Below are 15806 nucleotides of genomic sequence, written 5' to 3' on the forward strand. Positions count from 1 at the left end.
GGGGGGGGGGGGGGGGGGAGGGGAGGGGAGGGAGGGGAGGGAGGGGGGAGGGGAGGGGGGGGGGGAGGGAGGGAGGGAGGGGAGGGGAGGGGAGGGGAGGGAGCAGCAATGGTCGTGGGGGGACATGCATGACTGTAACGCGGGCAAGTCTGCTCGCTGCTCATGTCTGAAACTGTAGGCTGCCTTGTTTGTTAAGTTGTTGCTTGGGGGGGGGGGGGGGGGAGGACTGGTGCGCGCGAGAGGGCGGGCGAGGGAGGGATATTTGCCTAGAGGGATTGTGTTGTATATAATTTAAAAAATAGTAGGGGTAAATGTTTGTATGGAAAAACTCTGTCAATAAAAATTATTTTTAAAAAAAATACACGTTTTAGTTAAAAGATACAACAGGAAAAATAAGTGTTTTTTTTGTTTCTCTTATTACTAAATCAGTGCTCTAAAAAGTTAAGAATTCATGGTATTCTCTAACAATTACTGATAAACTTATGAAGTGGAAAATTGATCTGAATAAAAGACAACTAATACCATAAGACCATAAGACATAGGAGTGGAAGTAAGGCCATTCGGCCCATCGAGTCCACTCCACCATTCAATCATGGCTGATGGGCATTTCAACTCCACCTACCAGCATTCTCCCCGTAGCCCTTAATTCCTCACGACATCAAGAATTTATCTATCTCTGCCTTGAAGGCATTTAGCGTCCCGGCCTCCACTGCACTCCGCGGCAATGAATTCCACAGGCCCACCACTCTCTAGCTGAAGAAATGTCTCCGCATTTCTGTTCTGAATTTACCCCCTCTAAATCTAAGGCTGTGCCCACGGGTCCTCGTCTCCTCGCCTAACGGAAACAGTTTCTTTGCGTCCACCCTTTCTAAGCCATGTATTATCTTGTAAGTTTCTATTAGATCTCCCCTTAACCTTCTAAACTCCAATGAATACAATCCCAGGATCCTCAGCCGTTCATCATATGTTAGACCCGCCATTCCAGGGATCATCCGTGTGAATCTCTGCTGGACACGCTCCAGTGCCAGTATGTCCTTCCTGAGATGTGGGGCCCAAAACTGGACACAGTACTCCAAATGGGGCCTAACCAGAGCCTTATAAAGGCTCAGTAGCACATCGCTGCTTTTATATTCCAACCCTCTTGAGATAAATGACAACATTGCATTCGCTTTCTTAATCACAGATTCAACCTGCATGTTTACCTTTAGGGAATCCTCGACTAGCACTCCCAGATCCCTTTGTACTTTGGCATTATGAATTTTCTCACCGTTTAGAAAGTAGTCTATGCTTGGATTTTTTTTTCCAAAGTGCAAGACCTCACATTTTCTCACATTGAATTGCATCAGCCATTTCCTGCACCACTCTCCCAAACTGTCTAGATCCTTCTGCAGCCTCCCCACTTCCTCAGCACTACCTGCCTGACCACCTAACTTCGTATCATCGGCAAACTTCGCTAGAATGCCCCCAGTCCCTTCATCCAGATCATTAATATATATGGTGAACAGCTGTGGCCCCAACACTGAACCCTGTGGGACATCGCTGGTCACCGGCTGCCATTCCGCAAAAGAACCTTTTATCCCAACTCTCTGCCTTCTGTCAGACAGCCAATCCTCAACCCATGCCAGTAGCTCACCTCGAACACCATGGGCCCTCACCTTACTCAGCAGCCTCCTGTGTGGCACCTTATCAAAGGCCTTTTGGAAATCCAGATAGACCACATCCACTGGGTTTCCCTGGTCTAACCTACTTGTCACCTCCTCAAAGAATTCTAACAGGTTCGTCAGGCACGACCTCCCCTTACTAAATCCATGTTGACTTGTTCTAATCCGACCCTGCTCTTCCAAGAATTTAGAAATCTCATCCTTAATACAATTTGGATCAATTCAAACAAGAGGCGAGGCCACATTGGATTTGGTTTTGGGTAATGAACCAGGCCAGGTGTTAGATCTGGAGGTAGGTGAGCACTTTGGAAACAGTGACCACAATTCGGTGACCTTTACGTTAGTGATGGAAAGGGATAAGTATACCCCGCAGGGCAAGAGTTATAGCTGGGGGAAGGGCAATTATGATGCCATTAGACATGACTTAGGATGTGTTGGTTGGAGAAGTAGGCTGCAAGGGTTGGGCACACTGGATATGTGGAGCTTGTTCAAGGAACAGCTATTGCATGTTCTTGATAAGTACGTACCAGTCAGGCAGGGAGGAAGGGGTCGAGCGAGGGAACCGTGGTTTACCAAAGAAGTGGAATCTCTTGTTAAGAGGAAGAAGGAGGCCTATGTGAAGATGAGGCGTGAAGTTTCAGTTGGGGCGCTTGATAGTTACAAGGAAGCGAGGAAGGATCTAAAGAGAGAGCTGAGACGAGCAAGGAGGGGACATGAGAAGTCTTTGGCAGGTAGGATCAAGGAAAACCCAAAAGCTTTCTATAGGTATGTCAGGAATAAAAGAATGACTAGGGTAAGAGTAGGGCCAGTCAAGGACAGTGGTGGGAAGTTGTGTGTGGAGGCTGAGGAGATAAGCGAGATACTAAATGAATACTTTTCGTCAGTATTCACTCAAGAAAAAGATAATATTGTGGAGGAGAATGCTGAGGCCCAGGCTATTAGAATAGATGGCATTGAGGTGCGTAGGGAAGAAGTGTTGGCAATTCTGGACAAGGTGAAAATAGATAAGTCCCCGGGGCCGGATGGGATTTATCCTAGGATTCTCTGGGAAGCCAGGGAAGAGATTGCTGAGCCTTTGGCTTTGATTTTTAGGTCATCATTGGCTACAGGAATAGTGCCAGAGGACTGGAGGATAGCAAATGTGGTCCCTTTGTTCAAGAAGGGGAGTAGAGATAACCCCGGTAACTATAGGCCGGTGAGCCTAACGTCTGTGGTGGGTAAAGTCTTGGAGAGGATTATAAAAGATACGATTTATAATCATCTAGATAGGAATAATATGATTAGGGACAGTCAGCATGGTTTTGTGAAGGGTAGGTCATGCCTCACAAACCTTATCGAGTTCTTTGAGAAGGTGACTGAACAGGTAGACGAGGGTAGAGCAGTTGATGTGGTGTATAGATTTCAGTAAAGCGTTTGATAAGGTTCCCCACGGTCGGCTATTGCAGAAAATACGGAGGCTGGGGATTGAGGGTGATTTAGAGATGTGGATCAGAAATTGGCTAGTTGAAAGAAGACAGAGAGTGGTAGTTGATGGGAAATGTTCAGAATGGAGTTCAGTTACGAGTGGCGTACCACAATGATCTGTTCTGGGGCGGTTGCTGTTTGTCATTTTTATAAATGACCTAGAGGAGGGCGTAGAAGGATGGGTGAGTAAATTTGCAGACGACACTAAAGTCGGTGGAGTTGTAGACAGTGCGGAAGGATGTTGCAGGTTACAGAGGGACATAGATAAGCTGCAGAGCTGGGCTGAGAGGTGGCAAATGGAGTTTAATGTGGAGAAGTGTGAGGTGATTCACTTTGGAAAGAATAACAGAAATGCGGAATATTTGGCTAATGGTAAAATTCTTGGTAGTGTGGATGAGCAGAGGGATCTCGGTGTCCATGTACATAGATCCCTGAAAGTTGCCACCCAGGTTGATAGGGTTGTGAAGAAGGCCTATGGTGTGTTGGCCTTTATTGGTAGAGGGATTGAGTTCCGGAGCCATGAGGTCATGTTGCAGTTGTACAAAACTCTAGTACGGCCGCATTTGGAGTATTGCGTACAGTTCTGGTCGCCTCATTATAGGAAGGACGTGGAAGCTTTGGAACGGGTGCAGAGGAGATTTACCAGGATGTTGCCTGGTATGGAGGGAAAATCTTATGAGGAAAGGCTGATGGACTTGAGGTTGTTTTCGTTAGAGAGAAGAAGGTTAAGAGGTGACTTAATAGAGGCATACAAAATGATCAGAGGGTGAGATAGGGTGGACAGCGAGAGCCTTCTCCCGCGGATGGAGGTGGCTCGCACGAGGGGACATAGTCTTAAATTGAGGGGTAATAGATATAGGACAGAGGTCAGAGGTGAGTTTTTTACGCAAAGAGTGGTGAGGCCGTGGAATGCCCTACCTGCAACAGTAGTGAACACGCCAACATTGAGGGCATTTAAAAATTTATTGGATAAGCATATGGATGATAAGGGCATAGTGTAGGTTAGATGGCCTTTAGATTTTTTCCATGTCGGTGCAACATCGAGGGCCGAAGGGCCTGTACTGCGCTGCATCGTTCTATGTTCTATGTTCTATGTCAAATTTGATGCAACAGGGCAACAAATGACATCTGTTGTTGGTTAGACTTGTCCTTGCCCATTTAATATTGTGATGAATGTAGAAATTGTTATATAACAATGTTATTAAAAGCCTGGGTTGGGGTATATATTTTTACAGTAATATTATTAAAGAACCTAGGTTAAAGTGTCCAGACTGTGTCTGCGCTAAAGTTATAATTAAGAAGTCATAAAAGGAAATGTCAATATTGATTCTAACCATTTACTTGTTCACGTACAGAGGGCTAATGGGATGTTGTTACGATTGCTGGAGAGTAGATAATTTATGAGTATTTAGTTCACGCTAAGCAGGTCATGTGACATCTTAGTGCAGGTGATATAGTAAATGGGAGGAGCCAGGTCCGTCTGCAGTTTTGTAGATTGTCACAGGATTTGAGTCTGAAAAGGCAGAAGGATTTTAAGTTGAACAGCAATTTTGCCAAATGTTCCTAGGTTGAGTTGATGTGTACTGGTTCTGCTCTCGAAAGAGTCTCCCTCTCTAAAGGTCTCAACACAAATAAGCATATAATTATAAGTGCCATTTGAACTATATTGGGTTGTTTAGTTGGGGTTGGTAGAAGGTATAGATTGTAAGTTTAATATTTCCTTTATTTAAGAGCTGTTTATCTGTAAAGCTATTCTCTTTGGTGCTAATATGGTAAATTCTGTGTTTAAATTAAAGTTTGTTTTAACATAAAAGATACCTCTTGGTCAGAGTCATCACTCCTGGGGCGAAGTGTCCTTTTCTCACAGTTTTACAAATTTAAAAAGATTGTTTGAGGCACTTGTCCAGTATCCTAACAAATGTTGGGGTCTGGTCCGGTATCCTAACAAAATTGATAATGGTCCTTGGACTGGCAATCAGCATTGGATTGTTGCTACGTTCCCAATTGTTGACCTTAAATACTGTCTTACCTCACCGATTCAAGCCGGGTGAGATCGGAATAGTGCAGCACACCCCTGGGTCTTACTATCGAGCACAGCTCGAAGAGAAAGTCATGCTCCTCTTTTACTGCATGAGCTGATGGTGAAAGATCCGTGGCAGAATATGGAGAAATCTACAAGGTAAGTGGTAGGATTTGAGGGAGCTGGGTGGGGTCAAGGAATTTGAGCCTTGGGAGGGTGGGGCTAGAGAATCCTTGGGGGTTGAGTGAGTGGAGGGAATCCAATGGGCTGGGGGTAAGGAGGGGTTGTCAGTGTGAGTGTGTGCAATATTACCCAGAAGTTAGAAGATGCTTCCAACTTTTTCTGGGTAACATTTGGTGTAACCCAATCACAAGCATCCTATGTTTGTGATTTAAATCACAATTTTCAGGCAGTTGCTCAGGGGACGTTTGTTTTTCCAGGTAATTGCCCTGCAAACCTTACCTGGGAGCTCCCAGCATAATTTTGGAGATACCCCTAATACAACGCTCTGGAGCTTGAGTTACAGCCTATTTCACTGCAAGTTGTTGGAAGGACAGGGTGGAAATGGTGGGCACCCTTCGCATATATCTGCGACCTGAGTGAACAGGGCAAGCAACTGTGTTTGGAAAAAAATGTCAGTCGTGCTTCAGATGTTATTCAGAGATACAAACTAAAAATGCACATGCACTAGGCTAGGAACCAGAGTTATTGCTTTCAGAAAAGGAGGCGAAAGAAAAATGTGAAAAGTAAGTTCAACTCAAATGAACTAACATATCACAGTCATAATTTCACTAATCTGTCAATATTGTTCTATCTATGCGGATAAGAATGAAGCCAATTTTAATTGGGAAGCACAATAGTTTAGCATCCTATCAACCAAACCCCCACCTCCAACCCAGCACCTTCCCTCATGGCAGACTGGTACAAAAGGTGAAGTCACACGGGATCAGAGGTGAGCTAGCAAGATGGATACATAACTGGCTAGGTTACAGAAGGGTGCTTTTCTGATTGGAGAGCTGTGACTAGTGGTGTTCCGCAGGGATCAGTGCTGGGACCTTTGCAGTTCGTATTATATATAAATGATTTGGAGGAAAATGTAACTGGTCTAATTAGTAAATTTGCGGACGACACAAAGGTTGGTGGAATTGCGGATAGGGTTGAGGACTGTCAGAGGATACAGCAGGATTTACATCGTTTGGTGATTTGGGCGGAGAGATGGCAGAGGGAGTTTAATCCGGACAAATGTGAGGTAATGCATTTTGGAAGGGTTAGTACGGGTAGGGAATATACAGTGAATGGTAGAACCCTCAAGAGTATTGACAATCAATGGGGAGGGTCTTTGGGGTGGCAGGAGAAGCCGGGGTCAGCAGGAGTCGGCTGGCTTACGGAAGTACAATAGAAGGGGTTACGCAGCTAGGGGGGTGGGAAGGTTTGGGGGGGGGGGTTTGCCGCTGTGGGAACGGGCTGAGTGGGGGGCGCGGGCACGTGGCGGATTACGGAAGGGTGATGGCTAGTCGACGGGGAAGGGGGTAGGTGGTCCCCTGATCCGGCTGATCACCTGGAATGTGAGGGGACTGAATGAGCAGTTAAACGGGCCCACGTGTTCGCGCACCTGAAGGGGCTGAAGGCAGACGCACCTGAAGGTGGCGGATCAGGTTCGATTGAGGAAGGGATGGGTAAGGGATAGGTGTTTCATTCGGGGCTGGATGCAAAAAATCGGGGGGTGGCGATCCTGGTGGGGAAGAGGGTGTGGCACTGGTGGCAGACAGTGGCGGGAGGTATGTGATGGTGAGTGGCAAGCTGCAAGGGGAGCAGGTGGTGCTGGTCAATGTATACGCCCCAAATTGGGACGATGCAGGTTTCATGCAGCGCATGTTGGCCCGGATTCCAGATATGGAAGTGGGAGGCCTGATAATGGGGGGGATTTCAACACGGTGCTGGATCCGCCACTGGATCGATCCAGTTCCAGGACGGGTAGGAGGCCTGCTGCGGCTAAGGTGTTGAGGGGGTTTATGGACCAGATGGGTGGGGTGGACCCATGGACTTTTGCGAGGCCGCGGGCCAGGGAATTTTCATACTTCTCCCATGTGCATGAGGCTTACTCCCGGATTGATTTTTTCGTTCTGAGTAGGACGTTAATTGAGAGGGTGGAAGATGCTGAATATTCGGCGATTGCCATTTCTGCCCACGCCCCGCACTGGGTGGACCTCGAGCTGGGGAAGGAGAGGGACCAGCGCCTGCTTTGGCGCTTGGAGGTGGGGCTGCTGGCGGATGAGGAGGTGGGCGGGCGGGTCCGAGGATGTATCGAGAGGTATCTGGAGGCCAATGACAATGGGGAGGTCCGAGTGGGGACGGTCTGGGAGGCGCTGAAGGCAGTGGTTCGGGGAGTGTTGATCTCCATTCGAGCGTACCGGGAGAGAAGGGAGCGGAGAGAGAGGGAGAGATTGGTGGGGGAGATGGTGAGGGTGGACAGGAAATATGCAGAGGCCCGGGAGGAGGGATTGTTGCAGGAGCGGCGCAGCCTTCAGGCTGAGTTTGACTTGTTGACCACCAGAAAGGCGGAAGCTCAGTGGAGGAAGGCAGAGAGTGCGGTGTATGAATATGGGGAGAAGGCGAGCAGGATGCTGGCGCACCAGCTCCGTAAGCGGGATGCGGCCAGGGAGATTGGTGGAGTTAAGGATCGGGGAGGAAATGTGGTGCGAGGCGGGGTAGACATCAATGGGATCTTCAGGGACTTCTACGAGAAACTGTATCGGTCCGAACCCCCGGTGGAGGAGGGGCACTTTTTGGATTGGCTGAGATTCCCGAGGGTGGAGGAGGGACAGGTGGAGGGGCTAGGGGCGCCAGTTGAGCTGGAGGAGCTGGTTAAAGGGATATGGAACATGCAGTCGGGGAAGGCGCCGGGGCCGGATGGGTTCCCAGTTGAATTTTATAAGATGTATGCAGACCTGTTGGGCCCCCTGTTGGTTAGGACCTTTAACGAGGCAAGGGAGGGGGGGGGGGCTTTGCCCCCAACGATGTCTCCCTGATTCTTAAGCGGGACAAGGATACCCAGCAGTGTGGGTCATACGGGCCGATCTCACTCTTGAATGTGGACGCCAAGCTGTTGGCAAAGATCTTAGCCACGAGGATAGTGTGCCGCAGGTTATCCACGAGGATCAAACGGGGTTTGTGAGGGGGAGGCAGATGAACAATAACATACAGAGGCTCTTGAATGTTATAATGATGCCGGCGGTAGAAGGGGAGGCGGAGATAGTGGTGGCACTCGACGCGGAGAAGGCCTTTGATAGGGTTGAGTGGGGGTACTTGTGGGAGGTGCTGGAAAGGTTCGGGTTTGGGGAGGGGTTTGTCAGTTGGGTGAGGCTGTTATACGAGGTCCCGATGGTGGGCGTGGCCACAAATAGGAGGAGGTCGGAGTATTTTCGGTTACACTGAGGGACGAGGCAGGGGTGTCCCTTGTCCCCCCTACTTTTTGCGCTGGCAATTGAACCCCTGGCTATGGCGCTGAGGGAGTCGAGGAGCTGGAGGGGGCTGGTGCGGGGTGGGGAGGACCACCGAGTGTCGCTCTATGCGGATGACCTATTGTTGTATGTGGCGGACCCAGTGGGGGGAATGCCGGAGGTGATGAGGATTCTCCGGGAATTTGGGGACTTTTCGGGTACAAGCTCAACTTTGGGATGAGCGAGCTGTTTGTGGTACACCCGGGGGACCAGGAGGGGGGGGGATTGGTAGGCTCCCATTGAAAAGGGGGAAGAGGAGCTTTAGGTACTTGGGGGTGCAGGTGGCCAGGAGCTGGGGGGCCCTGCATAAGCTTAACCTTACAAGGCTGGTGGAGCAAATGGAGGAGGAGTTTAAGAGGTGGGACATGTTGCCGCTGTCTCTGGCGGGTAGGGTGCAGTCAGTCAAGATGACGGTGCTTCCGAGATTTCTGTTCCTGTTTCAGTGCCTCCCCATCCTTATCCTGAAGGCCTTTTTCAGACGGGTTAACAGGAGCATTACGGGGTTTGTGTGGGCACATGGAGGGTGTTCTTGGAGCGGGGCAGGGATAGGGGGGCTGGCGCTGCCCAACCTCTGTGGGTACTATTGGGCTGCCAATGCAGTGATGGTGCGTAAGTGGGTAATGGACGGGGAAGGGGCAGCATGGAAGAGGATAGAGGTGGCGTCCTGTGTGGGCACGAGCCTGGAGGCGCTGGTGACAGCGCCGCTGCCGTTCCCTCCAACGAGGTATACCACGAGCCCGGTGGTGGTGGCTACGCTCAGAATTTGGGGCAATGGAGGCAGCACAGGGGGGAGGTGGGGGCCTCGATGGGATCCCCGATACGGGGGAACCACCGGTTTGTTACGGGGAGAATTGATGGCGGGTTCCTGAGTTGGCACAGGGCAGGTATTAGGAGGTTGGGGGACCTGTTTATAGACGGGAAATTTGCGAGCCTGGGTGAACTGGAGAGGAAGTTCGGGCTCCCCCCGGGGAACGCTGTTCGGTACATGCAGGTGAGGGCGTTTGTCAGGTGGCGGGGTTCCCTCTGCTGCCACCGCGTGGGGTCCAGGACAGGGTGCTCTCGGGGGTGTGGGTTGGGGAGGGGAGGATCTCGGCGGCGTACCAAGTGATGCAGGAGATGGACGAGGCCTCGGTTGAGGAGTTGAAGGGTAAATGGGAGGAGGAGCTGGGTGAGGAGATTGAGGAGGGGACGTGGGCGGACGCCCTGGGGAGGGTGAACTCCTCCTCTTCTTGTGCGAGGCTTGGCCTCATACAGTTTAAGGTGCTGCACAGGGCTCACATGACCGGGACAAGGATGAGCCGGTTCTATGGGAGTGAGGACAGGTGTATTAGGTGCTCTGGGAGCCCAGCAAATCATGCCCATATGTCCTGGGCATGTCCAGCGTTGGGGGAAATTTGGAAGGGCGTGGCAGGGACATTGTCGAAGGTGGTAGGATCCAGGGTCAATCCGGGTTGGGGGCTCTCAGTATTTGGGGTTGCGGAGGAGCCGGGAGTGCAGGAGGCGAAAGAGGCTGGTGTTCTGGCCTTTGCGTCCCTGGTAGCCCGGCGGAGGATTCTTCTTCAGTGGAAGGATGCGAGGCCAAGCGTGGAGGCCTGGGTCAATGACATGGCAGGGTTTCTCAAGCTGGAGAAGGTGAAAGTTGCCCTAAGGGGATCAGTGCAGGGGGTTTTCAGGAGGTGGCAGCCATTCCTGGATGGGGGGGGGGGGATGTTTTGTACTAAAGGGACGGGCATAGTTGTTCTGTGCCAATGTCGGACATTAATTAATTTCCTCTTCTGTGTATACGCCGGGGGGGGGGGGGGGGGGGGGGGAAGAGAGAGAGAGAGAGAGAGAGAGAGAGAGAGAGAGAGAGAGAGAGAGAGAGAGAGAGGAGAGAGAGAGAGAGAGAGAGAGAGAAGAGAAGAGAGAGAGAGAGAGGAGAGAGAGAGAGAGAGAGAGAGAGAGAGAGAGAGAGAGAGAGAGAGAGAGAGAGAAAACGATCTGTCCTGTCTATTGCAGGGACGGGCAGATGCTTTGGGGGAATGGTGGGTGTTAGTTTATCTCTTCCGCTGTGTATGCGCGGGGGGCAAGGCGGGGGCTGTTATTTCTGTTCTATGTAAAAAAAACATTCTGTCTTTTTGTTGTTGATATGATGCAAAAATTTGAATAAAAATTATTTTTTTAAAAAGAGTATTGACAGTCAGAGAGATCTAGGTGTACAGGTCCACAGGTCACTGAAAGGGGCAACACAAGTGGAGAAGGTAGTCAAGAAGGCATACGGCATGCTTGCCTTCATTGGCTGGGGCATAAAGTATAAAAATTGGCAATTCATGTTGCAGCTGTATAGAACCTTAGTTAGGCCACACTTGGAGTGTGGTGTTCAATTCTGGTCGCCACACTACCAGAAGGATGTGAAGGCTTTCGAGAGAATGCAGAAGAGATTTACCAGGACGTTGCCTGGTATGGACGGCATTAGCTATGAGGAGAGGTTGAATAAACTTGGTTTGTTCTCACTGGAACGACGAAGGTTGAGAGGCAATCTGATTATGAGGGGCATAGACAGAGTGGATAGTCAGAGGCTTTTTCCCAGGGTAGAGGGGTCAATTACTAGGGGACATAGGTTTAAGGTACGAGGGGCAAGGTTTAGAGGAGATGTATGAGGCAAGTATTATTACACAGAGGGTAGTGGGTGCCTGGAACTGGCTGCCGGAGGAGGTGGTGGAAGCAGGGACGATAGTGACGTTCAAGAGGCATCTTGACAAATAGAGAAATACAGCACAGAACAGGCCCTTCGGCCCACGATGTTGCGCCGAACCTTTGTCCTAGGTTAATCATAGAATTTTGGACAATTTTTCACGGCCAATCCTCCCAACCTGCACATCTTTGGACATGAATATGAATAGGATGGGAATAGAGGGATACGGACCCCGGAAGTGTAGAAGATTTGAGTTTAGCCGGCCAGCATGGTCGGCGCAGGTTTGAAAGGCCGAAGGGCCTGTTCCTGGGCTGTACCTTTCTTTGCCCTTTGTTCCCCAATTCAATTTGAGTAAAACATTGCGGGAGAAATGGTTGTACGTTTTATGTTATTTGCAAAGTCATGATTTTTATTTAAATCCTGTATTGGCATAATCTTGCGCAACAAAATGCCAAAACATCTTAACAATACGAAACAGAAAATGCTAGAAAATCTCAGCAAGTCTGGCAGCATCTGTAGGGAAAGAAAAGAGCTAACGTTTTGAGTCCGATGACTCTTTGTCAAAGCTGTGACAAAGAGTCATCGGACTCGAAACATTAGCTCTTTTCTCTCCCTCCAGATGCTGCCAGACATGCTGAGATTTTCCAGCATTTTCTCTTTTGTTTCAGATTCCAGCATCCACAGTAATTTGCTTTTATCTTACCAATACATTTATTTTCTTTATCATTTTACCTGTCATAGCTGCCAACGACTACAGACTGACCACTAGGGCTAGTGGCAGCTACAGTGAACTCCTTTTCTGAGGAATCCCGGCCATAATCAAACTGTTGGATAACATGGCCCTCCTTCCCATAAGCAATGATTTTCTTATCACATCCAGCAGCCACAATGCTATTTACAGCCCAAGCTAAGGCGTAAGGTGGACAACAGTGTGTAGTTAGTTTTCCCTGAAAAAAAGTTGCATAATTTAATTTGGGAACAATTTTACCCAAAGACGTCATTATTAATAAGTTAATGAATACATTGATTGCAAACTTACAAAATTCCCTATAATTTTGTAAAGTTACCAGCGGATTGGAAAACAGCAAATGTAACCCTTCCTATTCAAGAAAGGAGAGACAGAAATCAGGAAACTATAGGCCAGTTAGCTTATAATCTGTCAAAGGGTAAATGCCGGAATCCATTAATGAGACAGCAGTAGCAGGACATTTTTTTTAAATCCTAATCCAATCAAAGGGAGTCAACGTGGTTTTATGTTGACAAAGGGTTATTTGAGGAAGTAAGCAGGCAAATAAAGGCAAACCAGTAGATGAAATGTATTTGGATTTCCAAAAGACATTCACTCAAATGAGACACAAAAGGTTACAGTATAAAATAAGAGCTTATGGTGTTGGGAGGAACATATTAGCATGACTAACTAACAGAAAAGAGCCAGCTAGGAGAAATGGGTCATTTTCATGTTGTCAAACTGTAACTAGTGAAATGCCATTTTATATTATGCCTTATATATTAATGACTTGGATGAAGAGACAAGGGGCGGGATTCTCCATTTCTAAGACTGAGTGTTGATGCCAACGAAGCATCCATGAACGTTTACAACAGAAGAACCGGCGTTGCACCTGGACCGATTCTACTACCATTGAGAGAAGCACCGGTGCCGCATGGAACACACTCGATTCCACAGAAAAATGGTGCGGGATTCGCTGGGTCTGTGATCGACACTCGGGAGGCTGACAAGCTGCAGCCGCACATACACATTATATGACCCACACACTTATCCCAGCCAAAAATATGGCACTGGTTGTACTGGAGCACGTCCATACAGTTGATGGGTCATCTGGGACCAGAGGACACCAGGAGATGCCCTGGGGGAACACTTATATGACCCATGGCACCAGGTTCAAAGCAGGTTCTAGGAGTGTGCGCATCTTCTTGGCTGTCTTGCGGCAATGGTGCTCCGTGTCCATCCACCCTGACCCCAGAGGCCACCTCCTGGACACCCGGCCAGCGGCACAACTGTCAGCACACTATGGCGATGTTGGACACTTTCCACACCCGCTCTCTCTCCCTCAGCAGCCGCCACGCCGGTTTCACGATTTTAAAAAGCACAAGTGAACGACGCCATCGGGAACTCAGCCCATCGGAGACGGAGAATCGCGGAGGCCCTGGAAAGTTCCAGGTCAGGGCCTGCTAATGATATGCAAACGGTGCCTACTGTACGCGCGGAGTGAAACGCATTGACGCCGTTTGAGGCGACAGAGAATTGTGATTTGGCGTCAAATCGGCTGCTGCAACTTTGGCGTCGGACGCTATTCTCAGCCAAATCGCATTTCGCTATCGGCTAACGTGAATCCCGCCCAGAGTTTATTGTCGCCAATTTTGCTGATGACAAAGATTGGCGGGAAAGCAAGTTGTGAGCAGGATACAAGGAATCTGCAAAGAAACATAGATAAATTAAGTGAGTGGACAAAGGTTTGGCAGATGGAGCATAGTGTAGGAAAATATGAGGTTGTCCATTTTGGTAAGAAGCAAAAAAAAAAAATGTTTTTAACATTTTAACTACAGCGGAATCCGGGTGCCCTTGTACAAGAATCACAAAAGGTTGGGAAGGAATTCCGGTCGTGGCCATGGAGTGAGTGGTCATACATTTGGTGGCTCGCACCCAAAGTGGAATTTCTGGTCCTTCTTCACCTGATTCAAGGAGCACTGAGGAATAAAAGTGCTCCATCGGTGGGGCCGGTTTGTGGCTTAGCAGGTGAGGATCAAGTAAAGGCAACAGCCTGGGCAAGAGCTTATTCGAGAGGTGAGACAGCAAAAGATGGCAGAGGGTGCTAAGCCGTCATTGCCTGCCCAGTGGTCTACTGAACAACTTGTGGACTTTTTGAATGTGAAGTTCATGCAACAGACAGGAGGACTCAGAATACCTGACAAAGGTGGTGCTTAGGATGGATATCGAGAAAGTGGAGCAGAGACTGGAGGTGCAGGGTCTGGCACTCAAGAAGGTGGAGGAGTAGGGAGGAGTGCATGAGGACCGGCTGTCCTCGCTGGAGTTGGAGATGGTGCTCATGGCGGATAGCCGTAAGAGGTTGAGGGAGAAGATCTCGAGAACCGTTCAAGGAGGCAGAATCTCCAGATCTTTGATTTTTTTCATTTGATTTGATTTATTGTCACATGTACCGAAGTACAGTGAAAAGAACATTTCTGCGGGCGAGGGAACGTACACAGTACGTACATAGTAGACAAAATATCGTGGGCTGCCTGAAAGGATCGAGGGAACGCAAGCCGCAAAGTATGTGGCAAGCATGTTGAAGAAGTTGGTGGGGGTTCTTTGACTGTTTCCACACACACACCCCTCCCCCCATCCCCGAGGTGGATCAAGCGTACAGGGCGCTGAGGAGGAGGCCAAAGGGTGATGATGGTGAAACTGAATTCTTTTCTCGACAAGAAGATATCGAGGTGGGTGAAGCTGATGGAATCGTGCACCTGGGAGGGAAACGTGTTGAGGATCTACCAGGACTTGGGTACGGAGTTGGCCAAGTGGCGGGCCGGTTATAATCAGATCAAAGCCACTCTCAACAAGGAATGGGTGAAGTTTGGGGTATTGTATCCTGGCCAATTCTGGGCCAGGCATCAGAATTTAGAGTTTGATTTTGATACGACGGAGTAGGCGAGTGAATTTATGAGAGAACATGGACTGGGGGTTGTTTGAGGACATTGAACTTTGATGACGCTGAAGTGGGGAAAGTGGGTTTACACGACAGGCGGTTGGTTGTATTTAATGAATATTGGTACTGATTTTTGGGGAATGATGGGTGAAGGGCGGCTGGGGAGGTGGGTAGGCAGAGGCCTCGAGTGGGGGCCAGCATGCTAGCCGGTTGGCTAGTTAATGTATGTGAAGTGTGAGGTGTTGACCTGTGCAGGAATTTGGGGGGGGGGGGGGGGGTGCTGAATTTTGCCACATAGTCATGTGTGTATGGGGAGTATAGGAGGAGGGGTCAAGTAGGCAGCCTTGAAAGGCTCAGGTTTTGAGGACTATCATCGTGAAGGATGTGTTGTTTATCCTTACAGATTGCAGTCTGTGGGTCAGGAAGTTGTGGATCCCGTTGCAGAGGGAGGAGCCGAGTCCTCGGTTTTGGAGTTTGGATATGAGCTTGGCTGGGATTATAGTGTTGAAAAATTAAAAAATGAAAATCACTTACTGTCACAAGTAGGCTTCAAATGAAGTTACTGTGAAAAGCCCCTAGTCGCCACATTCCGGCGCCTGTTCGGGGAGGCTGGTACGGGAATTGAACAGTGTTGCTGGCCTGCCTTTGTCTGCTTTCAAAGCCAACGATTTAGCCCTGTGCTGAACCAGCCCGTTGAAGGCAGGGCTGTAGTCAATGAACAGGAGTCTGACATATGTTTCTTCAGGAGATGCACCTGAAGCTGTGGGACCAGACAAGGCTGAGGAAGGGCTGGGTGGGGCAGATGTTCCATTTGGGGTTGGA

The 15806-nt window shown here is 49.1% G+C and overlaps 1 protein-coding gene across 1 annotated transcript in view; it reads right to left on the reverse strand.

Moving 5' to 3' along the window:
* Positions 1-15806, reverse strand: part of ift172 (intraflagellar transport 172) — a 226127-nt gene that overhangs the window by 191190 nt on the left and 19131 nt on the right. The window contains exon 8 of the mRNA XM_038800014.1: positions 12052-12266. Within this exon, the coding sequence (XP_038655942.1) occupies positions 12052-12266 (215 nt within the window). The remainder of the gene's footprint in view (positions 1-12051; positions 12267-15806) is intronic.

The sequence above is a fragment of the Scyliorhinus canicula genome, chromosome 6 (genome assembly GCF_902713615.1).
Source record: "Scyliorhinus canicula chromosome 6, sScyCan1.1, whole genome shotgun sequence".
In the NCBI taxonomy this organism is placed as follows: domain Eukaryota; kingdom Metazoa; phylum Chordata; class Chondrichthyes; order Carcharhiniformes; family Scyliorhinidae; genus Scyliorhinus; species Scyliorhinus canicula.